Source organism: Mercenaria mercenaria, chromosome 5 (genome assembly GCF_021730395.1).
Source record: "Mercenaria mercenaria strain notata chromosome 5, MADL_Memer_1, whole genome shotgun sequence".
In the NCBI taxonomy this organism is placed as follows: Eukaryota; Metazoa; Mollusca; class Bivalvia; order Venerida; family Veneridae; genus Mercenaria; species Mercenaria mercenaria.
This window is the reverse complement of record NC_069365.1, coordinates 41,460,610-41,476,674: the sequence shown is the minus strand read 5'-3', so window position 1 is coordinate 41,476,674 and position 16,065 is coordinate 41,460,610. Positions and strand designations below refer to the sequence as shown.

The 16,065-nt window shown below is 34.8% G+C and overlaps 1 protein-coding gene across 12 annotated transcripts in view; it reads right to left on the bottom strand.

Moving 5' to 3' along the window:
* Positions 1-16,065, bottom strand: part of LOC123557003 (uncharacterized) — a 99,852-nt gene that overhangs the window by 9,159 nt on the left and 74,628 nt on the right. For 8 of the 12 annotated variants that reach the window (XM_053543298.1, XM_053543305.1, XM_053543302.1 and 5 more), the window contains 7 exons: positions 13,574-13,709; positions 12,536-12,738; positions 10,687-11,335; positions 6,788-6,982; positions 5,017-5,150; positions 3,231-4,622; positions 2,294-2,326 (listed from right to left, as the gene is read on the bottom strand). In XM_053543298.1, the coding sequence (XP_053399273.1) occupies positions 2,294-2,326; positions 3,231-4,622; positions 5,017-5,150; positions 6,788-6,982; positions 10,687-11,335; positions 12,536-12,738; positions 13,574-13,709 (2,742 nt within the window). The remainder of the gene's footprint in view (positions 1-2,293; positions 2,327-3,230; positions 4,623-5,016; positions 5,151-6,787; positions 6,983-10,686; positions 11,336-12,535; positions 12,739-13,573; positions 13,710-16,065) is intronic. The other 4 variants (XM_053543303.1, XM_053543309.1, XM_053543306.1 and 1 more) reach the window with 1 other exon arrangement.

Genomic DNA, 16,065 nt, shown 5'->3' with positions numbered 1-16,065 from the left:
AGATAATAAAAAATCTAAATTTCTGTAATATAAAATTTATATAATTTCCTGCGTAAGTACTGTATTCAAATACTGTGGAGCAACAAATTTCATTTCCATAATTTCAAATATAACACTTACAGTTCTTCGAGGACAATGCCAATTTAGCAATTGTTACATTAGTCACCAACATGCAAATTAATTGAATCGTTTTTGTAGTGTTCTACAACCCACATATTTTATGTTTAACAACATTACATTTTACATTCTAGGAATTATGATCTACCATTTCATTCAAACATCTAATATCAGAAGTTAAGAGTCTATATCAGAAAAGATCCCCAAAGACACAGTAGAATTCAAGTCATTGTTTTGCAATTTACAAATTGAAAGATGCTTATTCACCAAAAACAATAACTAAAACACAGCTACCCGCAATACAGATCCTGCCGGCCACTTTCCTTTAAGATTTTCCCAACAACCTCGATAAACAAGAGCTGTCACAGGAGACAGCGCGCTCGACTATTTCGATGCTGGATAGTGAAACTGGGCACATCTGAGGAAACTAGAGCTGTCACTGGAGTGTTTAAAGACTCCAATTGTGGATGAAGATATTGCACAATAGTCTATGTCAAAAATATCAACTTAAAGTAATAAGAGAGGTAAAGATAAAATGTATCAAAACACTATATAAGTATATCCTAAGCAAAAAGGGGCATAATTCATTAAATATTGGTGCCAGAGTTATGCAGCTTGTGTCATATAGTGTGGGTGATGATGCTGAACAATTATTTTAAGTTTGAATCAAATCCATTCAGTAATAACAGAGACAGAGTGAAAGTGCATCAAAACTTTAACTTAAAATTCTAAGTAAAAAGGGGGAATAATTAATGAAAAACTGGCACCAGAGTTATGCACCTTGCGTCATATGGTGTGGGTGATGATGCTGAACAACTATTTTAAGTTTCAATCAAATCCATTCAGTAATAACAGAGACAGAGTGAAAGTGCATCAAAAATTTAACCTAAAATTCTAAGCAAAAAGGGGAAATAATTCATGAAAAATTGGTGCCAGAGTTATGCACCTTGTGTCATATGATAAGGGTAATGATGTTGAACAATTGTTTAAGTTTGAATCAGATCCATTCTGTAATAACAGAGATAGAGTGAAAGTGAATAAAACTTTAACCTGAAATTCTAAGTAAAAAGGGGAATAATTCATGAAAAATTGTGCCAGAGTTATGCATCTTGTGTCATATGATGTGGGTGATGATGCTGAACAACTATTTTAAGTTTGAATCAAATCCATTCAGTAATAACAGAGGTAGAGTGAAAGTGCACCAAAACTTTAACCTGAAATTCTAAGTAAAAAGGGGGAATAATTCATGAAAAAATGGTGCCAGAGTTATGCACCTTGTGTCATATGAGGTGGGTGATGATGTTGAACAAATATTTTAAGTCTGAATCAAATCCATTCAGTAATAACAGAGATCGAGTGAAAGTGCATCAAAACTTTAACCTGAAAATCTAAGTGAGGAGGGTGGATAATTCATGAAATATTGGTGCCAGAGTTATGGCCCTTATGTCAGATGATGTGGATGATGATGAGGAATAAGTATTTCAAGTTTGAATCAAATCCATCAAGTAATTACAGAGATAAGTTGAAAAAAGAGAATGTGCACCAAAACTTTAACCAAGGTGGGGACGCGGAAAGACGCCGACGCCGGGGCGAATAGGATAGCTCTCCTTATACTTCGTATAGTCGAGCTAAAAACTGTTGTATTACCAATAAAATAAAATCAGAGTAAAATCAGAAATAATTACAAAGGATTTAGTTATTTTGCATTTTTTTTAAAGTTCAGTGAAAATTAATTCCTGCCAAAACTCATTTTACCTACTTTCAATTTAGAAACCTTGCATTATTTCACCATTTCTAAATATCGCAAAACTTTTATTATATAAACATGTCCAATATTATAGTACATGGCAATTTGAGGCTATCCCTTGTTAAACATCCTCCTCCCTCAAAACCATTTTAGGACAACACTGGTGAAAATGTATAGTATATAAATTTTGTTTTAGCTCTTATGGAAGAAACGATTCATGAGATGTTAAATAAGTCATAAATATTATTTGCAAACAGTCCATAAGCTCAAACGAGATGTTTCATATGGATTATTATAAAATATTGCAAAACAATGACTGAAATCGAACTGTGCCTATCAACCCTATTTGCCCGTGCTAACTGTATAAGACGAAGCATAGATTCACACCACTCCCAGCACGTGCACTATATGACGTACGAAGCAACCTACCATCTCTTCTGATAGATCAAGAAAGAAATCATCCTGTGGGTTGTATAAAATATTCTATCATTTATTTTGATATTGACAAGTAAAATTGCAACAATCAGAATTTAATGTTATTTTTTTCAGTATTTAACAGGCAGTCAAGTTATAACTTCTCTGATATAATCTTTCCAGGGGTATGTCTCTGTTCAGAAATTATGGTTAAAAAAGTTTTACACCAGAACCAAAGAAAGGTGGCACAAGACAATACAAGCCGCACCATGAGAAAACCAACATAGTGCATTTGCGACCAGCATGGATCCATGCTGTTTGCTTTCAAAGCCTATTGCAATTAGAGAAACCGTAAGCGAACAGCATGGATCCTGACTAGACTGCGCGAAGGCGCAGGCTGGTCTGGATCCATGCTGATCGCAAATGCACTATGTTAGTTTTCTCATGGTGTGGCTCATATATTCTGCTAAATGACTACCAGTAATGCAGTATTAAAGGCACATTGAATAATAGGAAGCCGTGCTCATAATTCTTACTTCACTATTAAAACACTTCATTGCAAGGTACGCATGGTACAAGAACACCAAATTTTACATCTATGCCCTATAACATTAAAATTTATTCTTTTTTTCAAACATATACATGTACAACATACATGCACAGTGCTCTTGAACAATAAAATATGACAATGTATTTATACATCATGCTTTGATTTGTGTATAATTAAGCAAAACTAACATCTTAAATACAATCTGCAGCCAGCCATCAATGGTACACAACAAAAAAGCACATTTGCAAAACAAAACTGAATGAAATGATAAATGAGCTTTTGAGTGAAAATAACTTACTTCTTTCAAACAAGTTTACTTAAGTTCCCAATTGTACATAAATATGGACCTGTTAACAAAATTTGTGTAAACAAAAACAAGCATATCGAATAGAATATAATTACCTGAGCTTGGGAAGTACCCGTATTTGGTCGAAAATTTGACCTTGGTGTCGTTAAGGTGTTCCAGTACTTTTTATCCTTCATCACATGACTATCTTTACTGTCTGTCTTATCATCTGACCCACTGGAACTGCCAGCACGTGTAGCAGACGATGATCTACCTTCAGCTGCTTTCTGAAACTCACGACCAGCGGCACGCCCTAATGACCTTCTAATTAGTGATGAGAATGAATTTGAACGAGTCAAAGGGCTTTTTCGTTCTCCAAGATCCCCATCTAGAGATACTCTGTCTGCATCTTCATTATTTGCTGTCATTTTCTTTTTCCGTCTGAGGCTTCTGTTTAATAAACTATCCCTATATGACTGAAGTTTTGCTTTCAGCGAAGCAAAGCTTTCACTTACTGAATTTTCACCATCACTCAAGGATTTGTCATTCTTATTTGTGGGCAAAACATCACAGGAATGTGTTCTTTGGAATTTCAAATTATTTGTATTATCAAAGTTGGAGTTACTCACACACTCCTCAGTTTTAGTACTTTCAACCCTTTCTAAAGATGCTGTTTTTAGAGGTATCGGCACATGTCCCCTCTGAGCTGGCCTTTCTATACTAAGTTTAGGTCTAAGTTTAGGTTTGACTCTTACCGAGCCTATTACCAAATCACTGTTTTTATTTGTTTCCATATTCTGTACAGTATTTAGCACATCCATAGATGAACTTCTACCAAGTCGTAATGAGGACGTTCGTCGAAAATGTCCAAGAGCTTCTTCCTCTTCTTCATTACAGGAAGACAATGATTTCAGTAAAGCATTTAGTTTTTCTGATACTGATGCCGGAGAGGAATCATTCTGTGTTGAGTTTGTATCTACATTCACTTCATCATCATTTGAAATGGCATTATTTTTATCCTCCTTAGAAACCGATGCACCTTTCTTATCCACTGTTACAGCTGAAGTCAATGCACCTTCAGTAACAGTTTGTTTTCCAAAGGATTGCAAGTATCCTTTTGAATCAGACTTTTCAAACATTTTTCTCTTTTCTTTAACTGATTCCACAGGAGGCACAATAAGAATATCTTGCACAGCGAATGATTCAACAGGTGGCGGAGGTATTACCAGAGATGAATACTGTTCTTCTAATGCTAAGGAACCTAGATCTATTGTCTTACTCAATGCTACATTTTCAAAATCCATCCCTCCATTCTCCTCTTCTCTAATTGGTCCATTCCAGCTGTTTCCCAGCTTATCAGGATCAGCTGGTTCCTGACTTTCTTTGGACTCTGCAGTGGGTGGTGGTTGCACAGTAAGTTTATCTATAATAGCATCAATGTCATTATCAAGGAAATCGGGACAATAACCAACACTGACTGATTTCTGAACTGGTGACCTTGGATATCTCTGAAAAATCAAAATAAAATTCTTGAAACTCTGAAACTAGTTGCAATGAAACTTCATTTAATATAAAGGAATAAAGGAAAATGAATTCAATAAACATGAATCTTACTGGTAAACAAATATAAAGACAGTGCTCCAGTGTGTATAAATATATATATAACATGCCTTATGCAAGTGAAATCAATATGTGCCTGGCATTATGAGACAAGTGAAGACATGCTATGTCTTTTTTTTCAATTAATCAGATCTTGTCCATTCAAAAAATATCATCATACTTGCCACTGTAATTAGGAAATTCCAAAATGTATTGTTCACTGTTAATGTGCAAAAGACAGAAATATTGTATAGTCTAATCTTGGTCTTAACATTTAGTTTCATAAATGTGTCTGTAACTAACCTGTAGGCTAGAAGCCCCAGGAGAGACATCACCCGACACTGTTGCCATTCTCAGTAGACGGGGATGACTATTTTGTTGCTGACTAGATGACAGTTCTTCTTCCGTTGGAGGGAATGGAGGTAGTAATGTTAAATCTGAAAGATACGAACAGGATATTCAATTACAGTTTCACTCCAAAGCAGTAATTTGGTTGCATAGCGCGGAGATAGTAAACAGAAATAGGCGACTTTGAATACAGTTTACTGAGCATCCCTTTACTAAAGAATTAATACAGTTTATTGAGCACCCATCTACTAAAGAAGAATTCCCAGCCAAATTGTTCCAAAATATGCCATTAACAGCAAATTACTCTCAACTTTTACAATTCTCTATTAACTGAACAGACTAGCTCTCATTTCTCTTAATTTTGACTAATTCAGGGGCCACAACTCTACAGTGACAAAGACTATCTGGCTGGTTAATGAACTTGGACAAGAGTATATTCCCATAAACATTCTGAATAAATCAGGTGAACATTGGATAAGAAATGCATAATTTGTACACTAAAATTTTTGCAACTAATTCAAGTGTCATAACTAAAGTGACTAGGAGTACCCGGTTCGTTATTGCATTTATTTGCGATACCATGCCCATAAGCATTACCACACTAAAGTCTTGATACACTGGATATTTATTTATCTATTTTGTTGGGTTTAACGTCGCACCGACACATTTAAAGGTCATATGGCAACTTTCCAGCTTTGATGGCGGAGAACGACCCCAGGTGCCCCTCCGTGCATTATTTCATCATGAGCGGGCACCTGGGTAGAACCACAGACCTTCCGTAAGCCAGCTGGATGGCTTCCTAACTTGAAGAATTCAACGCCCCAAGTGAGGCTCGAACCCACACCGATGTGGGGCAAGTGATTTGAAGTCAGCGACCTTAACCAATCAGCTACGGAGGCCCCCTGATACACTGGATAAGAACTACTGAAGTTAGAAAACGGACACTGTCAATTTTTGCAACATTAGTAATTGAAGAGCCATAACTCCAGATCAGATGATTATTGAGCATGGCAAGAAATTATGACCACAACTATATGACCCAGTTTTGTGTAAACTTGAGAACTGCTCAATTTTTACAATTTTGAGTAGTTCAAGGGTTTTAACTCCAGAAAAACTTGGGAGGATCAAGCTGAGCTGGTTATCAAACTTGTCTGAGACATTATGCCTATAAACATTGTGACCAAGTCTGGATACAAACTGCTAAAGCTAGAAAGCAAACACTGTCAATTTTCATGATTCTGAGTAATTCGAGGGCCATAACTCCAGAGAATCTTGGAGCACTATCAATTTTCATAATTTTTTAGAAGTTCAAGGGCCGTATCTCCAGAGCAACTGGAACAGTCCGGATGGTTATAAACCTTGGCTTATACTCATAACTAATGTGACTAAGTTTGGTGTACGTTAGATAATAAATTCTAATGTTTAGACAGCAGACAACGTTAGCAGACCCATTTCCACTCTGCAGCCGATAACATAATACATTCAATTTCCTGGGCATATAAAAAGTCTGAATCAAAAATGCAGTCTTCCTTAAATTTGTCTACTAACTGTCAAGTGCTGAAACAGAGGAGTCAAAGGTGAGTTTGCTTCTGTAACTTTTTTGCTGCTGGTGCAGACACTGATGTATCTAGTATGACAGGCTAGAAATTTAAAGACATATTTCAATCTTGTTTTACCCGTGTCAGATGGACCAATCAATTTAATAATCATACTGTCCTTAACTTACCTATAATATCTGGGTCTAAATATATCTCATGTTTGGCAAACATTCTGGGGTCATAAACAGCATTCTGTATCTCCAATGGCAACTGGTCTGGGTCAAACGGACCAACAAAACTACTATCCACATCAGGAAGAGAAGCAGAAGAGCTAGGAGATTCAGGCGCAGTTGCAGAGTTATAGGACGGATCTATCAGGCTGCCTAAAAATATACACATTGCAAATGGTTTATAAAAACTCTACTAAAATACAATATATCTTAAATATCAAAGCTACAATAAATAATTGTAATGAATGATAATGAATTTGCTACTGTATCATTCGATATAGATTTATTCATATTTAATTTTACTTTGTCTGACTTCTATCAGTTTGAGATATAATAGGGCTTTCTCTGCCATTCAACATTAAAGTGAAATGATTTTTTTTTATGAAGAGTAGACTGCTCGGAACACTGTCCCTTATGGAGGCAAACTGTAGATAAAATCCTAATGTCATTGATAAGGAAATCCCAGGTTGCGATCTGGTGCAAAATTTAATGAGGTCCCATCAAAATTCTGTTTGAAAATGAGATTCTTCCGAGATTTCATCCAAAAACAGTCAAAATGTTCTTCAGTTATTTATTGGAAATCAATGGTTTACTGATGGATTTATAGATACTTCCGATTAGTAATGTTTTATAGCATTATCTGTTTTTATGACCTGCATGTGTCAAAAGAAGTATTACTATATAAAACTAAAACTAGAGATGCTTTTGAGAAAAGCGCATGTCTCCCACAACTGCCCCTATGAAAAATGTCTAGTGTCTCTGGATGGCTTAGATGAGTGGATCCAATTAGATGGTCTGGACGAGTGGATTAAATCAGTAATTCAAGGGCCATAAATCAAAAAAGCCTGGGCGGATTTGGCTAGTTATCGAACTTGGCTAAGGTCTTACGGTCAAACACATTTTGTTCAAGTTTGGTGAAGTTCGGATGAGAAATGTTCAACTTAGAGAGCGTACAAGTGTAAAAAAGCATATTTTTTAGTAATTCAAGGGCCCTAACTCCAAAATGCCTAGACCAATTTGGCTAGTTATCGAACTTGGCTGAGGTCTCATGGTCAAACATATTTTGTTCAAGTTTGGTGAAGATCGGATGAGAAATGTTCAACTTAGAGAGCGTACAAGTGTAAAAAGGCAGATTTTTCAGTAATTCAAGGGCCCTAACTCCAAAATACCTAGACCAATTTGGATAGTTATCGAACCTGGCTGAGGTCTCATGGTCCAACACATTTTGTTCAAGTTTGGTGAAGATCGGATGAGAAATGTTCGACTTAGAGTGCGGACAAGAGTAAAAAGGCCGATTTTTGGTAATTCAAGGGCCATAACTCCAAGAAGCCTGGACTAATTTGGCTAGTTATCGAACTTGGCCGAGGTCTCATGGTCAAACACATTTTGTTCAAGTTTGGTGAAAATCGGATGAGAAATGTTCGACTTAGAGTGCGGACAACCTTTGTGACAGACACACAGACAGACACACACAGACTGGAGTAAATCAATACGTCTCCCACACCTCTGTGTGGTGGGAGACATAAATAGCTGTCACAGATCAAAATTTATGTACCAATATTTCAAATGACAATTACCATCAATACATATCTTGTCACCTTCGTGCAAAAAGGATTAACTGCTTCTTTTAGTGTGTTTCTACAGTTAACCACTTTGTGCACTGATGTGATGATAATATTTTTCAATGAAGAAGTTTCATAGACTCATCTGAATATTGAAGTGTAATTTTTAACAGATACCAATAATTCAATATATTATTTTCTTATATAATGAACCTGGTTATATTGTAAATGTCTCAATATCATGATTATCAGTGACGAAGTTAGTCTACTAGGTGTAAGTATAATTATCTGGTGTTCACTGTTAATGAGCTTAATGGGAAAAGATGATTTTGCAAAATTATATACAGTGGTGTGTTGTTGTTAAAAAGATCATAAATACAGTGTAACTTCCGAAAACCGGACCTTCTGAAAACCGGAAACCTTTGAAAACCGCACTAAAGTCAAGGTCCCGTTTTTTTCTGTTCTTATTTCTATATACTTTTAACCTCTGAAAACCGGAACTTCCGAATTCTGAAAACCGGACGATTTTTGAAGCACCGTTTATATTTTAACACTAAAATTGACTTCTGAAAACCGAACAGCAAAAATATTTGCTGGATTAAAAGTGTCACCTGATAATCCAGAAACACTGTCAGCATGTTCTTTTGTTTATTTATTAGCGGTGCGCGTTTATTTTGACACGCTATATAATCACAATGATCGTTTGATGCAAAAGTAAGGAAGTAATTAGCGATTATTTTCATTTGCATTCAATTTATGAAAACGTGATGAATCAAATATCTTATGTGTTAAAAACTTTCTTAATGTTTGAACAAAAGAAAGATAGATGTTTTAAATGATTAGTTACATCTATTAAACTATGCATTATCAACATTAATTAAAATTCAATGTTGACGAACTCGGGACTCCAAAGATGGTAAAATGTAAGTGGAAAATGTTTGCGCAAATGCTATTATTAGAGTTCTGTTGCTTCTTTTTATACTTGTTATTTATGTATTTATTATCCTTAATGTTTGTAAATAATTAATTAATTATCTAATTAATTAATTAGTTAATATGAAATTGTAAAATTAAAAAGGATAAAAATCTCCTTCATCCTACGTGTAAGAAAACATAACTCTTGTGCACCACGTCCACTTTGCCTACAAACTTTTAAACTTCTGAATTCCGGAAACTTCCAAAAACCGAACTTTTAGGCTGGTCCGGAGGTCGTTCGGTTTTCGGAAGTTACACTGTAGTAACTTAAAAGGAGAACCGTTTTATAAAGTTTTAGAGCAGTGAATATTTATCTAGAAACTAGTCACTATGTGTGCAAATATATACAACAAGAGCTATCACTGAAGGTTATTTATACCCCTAGAAAGAGAAAGTAAAATTTTGTCTTTATGTGTGACCTTGACCTTTGGAAGTACTCTGCCTGTTTTCTTGATGAGGTCAACTCTTGCTGCTTGTTTTATGAAAATCTTTTCAGCAGTTTATAAGATACAGAGCAGACATAAAATAAGCACTTTGACTTCTATCCTCCAAGTGTGACCTGACCTTGGATTTAGTGACATGGGTCATGCAAAATTCTCATAATATTGAGATGGTGACCTGTAATTATTTGAAAAATCAATATGAACTAACGCCATCTGGACTTTCATCTCGGACCTAGTGGACTTTGCATATCATTTTGATAAGGTTAAAAGTTGATGCTAAATTTATGAAAATTCTCCCAGCAGTTTATAAGGTATGCAGTGAACATGAAGGTAAGATATTTAATCTTTGACTTCCAACTGTGACCTTGACCTTGATCCTTCAGATCTAGGTCCATATGTGATTCTCATTGTATTTATATGGACTTATGTGAAAACAGCTTCAGAGACATTACAAACGGATGGGCAGACAGACAGATATGCGTGACTTCAATATAGCTCTCATATACTTTGTATCTGGGGATATAATACAGGGTGTTATTTAATTAGACAAATGTTAGTATACATGCTGTTTTACTCATTGGACATACCATCTGTAAAAGAAACAATGTACAAACTCTATAACCAGCAAAACATGGATTGCATCTAGTTACTTGTATATGATAAAGACTAAATTATAACAGACTGGATCAACCAGTTTTAAAATTCATCCCTTATAAAATTACTTTAGAGCTACAAAAAATAAAAAGAAATTAGAAAAAACTTTACATTCTATACCAAATTTTTTCTGAACATCTATGTAACAAATTAATTAAGAGTTTCATATTTGTTCTGTCTGGTAACTGAGTATATTGTTACACTAACTTTTGTTAATACTTACTGAGATCTAACTGAAGCTCAGTGTTTCGGGCAAGTTCTAGTCTACTACCTGGCTGCAAGACATCTGTGGGTGTGCCAGGGGGTGTGTCCCAATCATCAGGCTCCTCCTCCTTCCCATTGCTCCTCCCCTGTCCCTGTATACTGTCCTGTACACTAGACAAAGTCCTATCTCCCTCACCGCCAACCCCACTATCTGTATCAGAACTATTCCCGCCTATATCAAGTTTTCTATTTTTACCAGTATTCATGTACTCAACATATTCAGGGTTATAGTTTCTAGAATACTGGCCATTCATTTTCTGGGAATCTATCTTAAACCTCTCAGAATTTGCAATTTCTGTTTCTTCATCTGCAGCCGGTCTCTGTCGACTCCTATCTTGCGGTATGTATGCAGGTTTACGTTTGGACTCCACAGGTGAAGAGTCAGTGTCAGAGGTCATACTACTTGAGGTATCACTAGATATTGATTCAGAGTCTTTTTTATCTGGTCTATGTACAGCCTCAGAAGGTCTTGGAGATTCTATTTTTATCACAGTTTTCATTGGTTCCTTTACAGGGGAAACTACTTTGTTTGTTTGCTTCTTGTCAGGAGGAGTTGTCTTTTGTTTAATGTCATCACTGGTATCAGCTTCTTTTGCTTTTTGCTCAGACTGAAAAAAGGGAAAAACTGAAAGTAATGAAGAAGCAAAAACAATGGCATATACAATTTGACTGTTTGTTGGACAGTGAGTTTCACATACTTATCAAAACACATAAAACTTACATGTAATCTGAGTACAATACATGTTATTGAAACAAGAAGGTTTGAAAGTGAAAAATAAATAGAGCTTTAAAATACATTTTTTAACCAAAAACATATTTTTAAGCATTGACAAAGTCATATTCTACTTCTGGTACAAAACATTTGCTGATATGACATTTGTTAACTAGAAGCAATCCTGTATCAATGTGAAAAACATGTATGGAAGGGAATAACAGACATAAACCTGTCTTAATGCATGCTTTGCAATGATACAAAAGTAAGTATTGGTGATTTTCCTTTATTAAAAGCAATTTTTGCTACATGCTAAAGTATTTCCACATACATTACTGTTTTTTCCACAAGTGCTTCTTTTCAGGTTTTTATCTCAAAAAAGTTATTACAGCTGTTTTAACATTATCAGTCTAGTCTTTCTAGATTTTAATCTTTCTGAGAATGAAAGTATTACGCATATTCTGAAGTAAATAAACTTCCAAAAATGTATATAATGTAATAACGATTGTTATGCAATTACACAAAAAAAACAGGATGGGGATAACTCATAATCAAAATATAACACAACATACAAAAGGTAAGTGTAATAAATACAAATGTTACGAGTTTACTTCTGGCATATCTTTCAGATTTAGCTCCATAAAAAACACATTAAATTCTTAGCAAAATAGCGAAAAGGTAAAAGAGCTGTCCGTAAGACAGCACGCTTGACTTTTCTCAAGTGCTTGATTCTGAATTAGAGCATTGCCGGTGAAAACTTTAGGAAACTTTAATAAAAATATTCTAAGTTAAAAAGGGGAAAAATTTAAATCAGAGTTATGGGGACTGTTTATCCTGGTGTAGACTTTGATAGTAAATAACCATTTTGAGTTTCAAGTCAAAAGCTTTGATAGTAATAGAGATATTTCACTTTATCAAAAACTTTAACCAACGGCGATGGCGATGCCAATGCTGGTGCGAGTGCGAGTGCAATAGCTCCACTTTTTCTTCGAAAAGTCAAGCTAAAAAAGAGAAATGTTTATGCAATTTTGATTTTTAAATTTGTAGGATTCAGGCAGAAAGTGAAAATAAAAATATTTTGTGGTCTACAACAAACCTTGATGCCAAGATCCTGCTTCAATTTGCTAATAAATTCTTTGTTCCCTTCATATGCAGGTGGACCTCTGGATAAATCCACAACACGTTCATTCTCTCCCTCTTCCCCCTGATTGTCTCCATCATCTATTGTCATGGAAACAATATCCTCCGGGTAACTCCAAGGTGCTGCAAACACTGTATGTTTACTTTCATATGGAGGAACTGTAAACAAAAATATTAGTATAACTAGATGCCCACGGGCAACATGTCGAGCCCACCCTTTGACCCCTAAATGTAAACTTGACCTTTGAGATAGGAACCTGGGGTTTGCACATGATAATCCATCTCATTGAGTTAAACATTCATGCCAAACATAAACAAGATTCCTCAATGCATGTTAAAGTTATAGGCCTGGACAAGCTGACACGACCTTTGACCTCCAACAGTGATCTTGACCTTTGAGATAGGAATCTGGGTTTGCACATGACATTCTGTCTCAATGAGGTTAACATTCATGCCAAATATAAACAAGATTTCTCAAAGCATGTCAAAGTTATGGGCCGTACAAGAGCTGACATGACCTTTGACCTCCAACTGTGACCTTCATCTTTGAGATAGGAACCTGGAATTTGTGCATGACACTCCGTCTCACTGAGGTTAACATTCATGCCGAATATAAACAAGATTGCTCCATGCATGTCCAAGTTATGGTCCGGACAAACAAATCCACGGACGGATGTCTTCGCTTCCGCAAGCGGTCTCGACAAAAAAAACATTTCAATGCCAAATTAAATTTTATCTGCAATATCAGAATATTTATTCTAAATAGAAAGTAAATGTGAGTTAGGAGCCCAGTCTCAAACCTCAAGCATTAAAGTTCTGATTGGTTGTTTCTAATCACATTACTGTGATTGACCAATGGCAAAGCTGCAATCATTAAGACTGGTAACTAAAGTTGTTAAATTACCTTGAACCCTGGCAGATTTGCTAACTTCTACTAAAATCTTTTTGTTACTTTAAATAATTTTTCAAATAAAAACATGTAAGATTTAATTACTGTCTGGATCGTTACTCTGTCCCCCAGCATTTTTCTGCACCAGGCTACCATTCGGGTCTACAAATATCTTGTAGTATCCATTCACCATACTCACAAAATTCATGGCATCGTCTTTCAATAATCCAAGGTTTAACGTCTACAATATACACAGAAACTATTATTTATATGTTAGATACATTTTTACTGCAATCTTACGTGAGAAATTCGTCCTACATTGCATGCAATGATTAAATCCGGTAAATAAAGAGAAATAAATAAAGTAAAAAACTGAAATATTTACAAATAAGTAAACTCGGTTCATCACAAAATTCATGCCATGCAAGATATTAAAAACAAAAAATTAAAACGAAATTTTGTATTCTCTTAACTTTAAATTAACTGTTTTCCAGGGGGGGAAAAAAAATTACTACACAAACATAGCTAAAATCGAGTCTCATCTCCAACATTTTGATTATTCAGTACAATAAAGGTTATAGCACCTTTTACTTGTATTTCCTCTGATCTTCAATATGATAATTACTGCCCATTCCATATTCTATTTTTATTTTTAATTCAGAAGTCAGCCACCTTTGATTCTTGTTAACCTTTACCCTGCTATATTTCTAAAATGGACAGGTCCATCAATCAATTTACTGACTGGATAGCAAACAGTGCCTGCATGTCCATGCTGGCTGATCTTGGTCTGCACTGGTCACAAAGGTAAAATAATCTGCCACCAGCAGGCTAAAAGTTAATAACCCAGAAAACCGCATTTCTCCCCGTCTCTATATTTTTTAAATAAATTATCAAACATGTTAGTATATTATGATAAATGTCATTTTATATTTTTAACATCTGTGCAAGTTAATGTTAAAATTTATTTCTTCATTTTTAAAATTTTTTTTTGGTTTTTAGGGATTAGATAGTGAGTTTAACTTTATTTAACATGAAAGAATAAGATTTTTCCAATAATTACTAAACTGCATTTTGTTCTTTGCTACCCTCAGTCAGTTTTGGTCACTTTTCAGGTGACAAAAATTAAAAATATTTAAAAATTAATATTCTAGTGGAATCAGTTCCATTTTATTTGTTTTAACTACACTATATGTTGATTTTAAAGGCAGTCTGAAGAGAAGTATTATAGTCCCATGATGAAATGAGCCACGACCGTTGAAATAAATGAAGAAACATTTTCTTGCTATATTGAGCTACTAGGACTTTTGAAATATAGTGACAATTTGACACTTTGTCTAACAAACAACTAACATGCTATCACTTTTAATTCTAACTTAGAATAACTTATTTCTTACTACACATAAAAATTCATAAAGTCAGTGCTATTCCTGTAGAATTCAATATCTTTCAGAGAATTTCTAATACCCAAAAATTAAATACATCCATTGAGCATATTTAAATTGTACCTCTGATGGAATTAAATGTTTTTCTACAGGGAATAAATATATAGTGTTAGTTTTTACTTTCAACATTGTTTTTTTTCTAACAGTTTCATGTTACTGCACTTTTTGCGGGAAAACAGCGACAGTCACAACTGTTACAATACACTTGATAGTACATTTCTGTCACTAAAACAGCATATGTCACATAGTATATTATGTCATTTACAACTGATAACTTTTTACACTGTGTCTAACAGTACATAACATAAACAGCCATATTTTTTCAGTGGCATAACAAGATAACTAAGTGCGGAGGACAGCTGTCTTTAAGTGATTTCAGTTTATTTAATACAATGTAATATTAACTCTTCATTCAAATTACGATAACAATGTGACTTTCATTGTTAGCCTTCACCTATATGAAACAATTGGTTAGATTCTCACCACTTATTCAACTATATAAATTGAAAAATTTCAAATTTGCATGCAAAATCAACAATTCTGAAGTACTTTTTGCTGTTTTTGTTCACTTTAACATCATGCTGACACCATTATAGGTCATAAGGTGTCTTTCCAGCTTTTGGGTGAAGAAGGACCCCAGGTGCCTCTACCTACATTATTTCAGACACTGGGTAGAACCATCGACTTTGGCTTCCTCACATTAAAGTACTCTATACCCTACGAACCCACAGTGGTAAGGGACTAGTGATTCAAAGCCAGTGGCTTTAACCACTTGGCCCCTGAGGCCCCATTCTGAAGTAAAATAATTGTCTTATGTAATATTTGATGAGAATCTACCACAACATGTTTTTCCCAAACTGCCTTTACATATACAGTCATATATTACAAATACTGTACCCAATGATTGTCATCAGCCGAGTACTGTTCAGAGAGACAGAAAGCAAAAGGTACAGAAACATAACAAAACTTTGACAGAATATATATACATTACAGCATTCAGAAAGTAACATACGGGTTATGAAAACAAATGCATGATTTTCATTTTAAAATTTCTACATTTTTGTACATTTCATGGTTGCATGTCTCCACAAATTCAAATCCTAACCAACAAGTAAAATTTATATTTATTAGATCTTTAAAAGTGAATAGGAAATT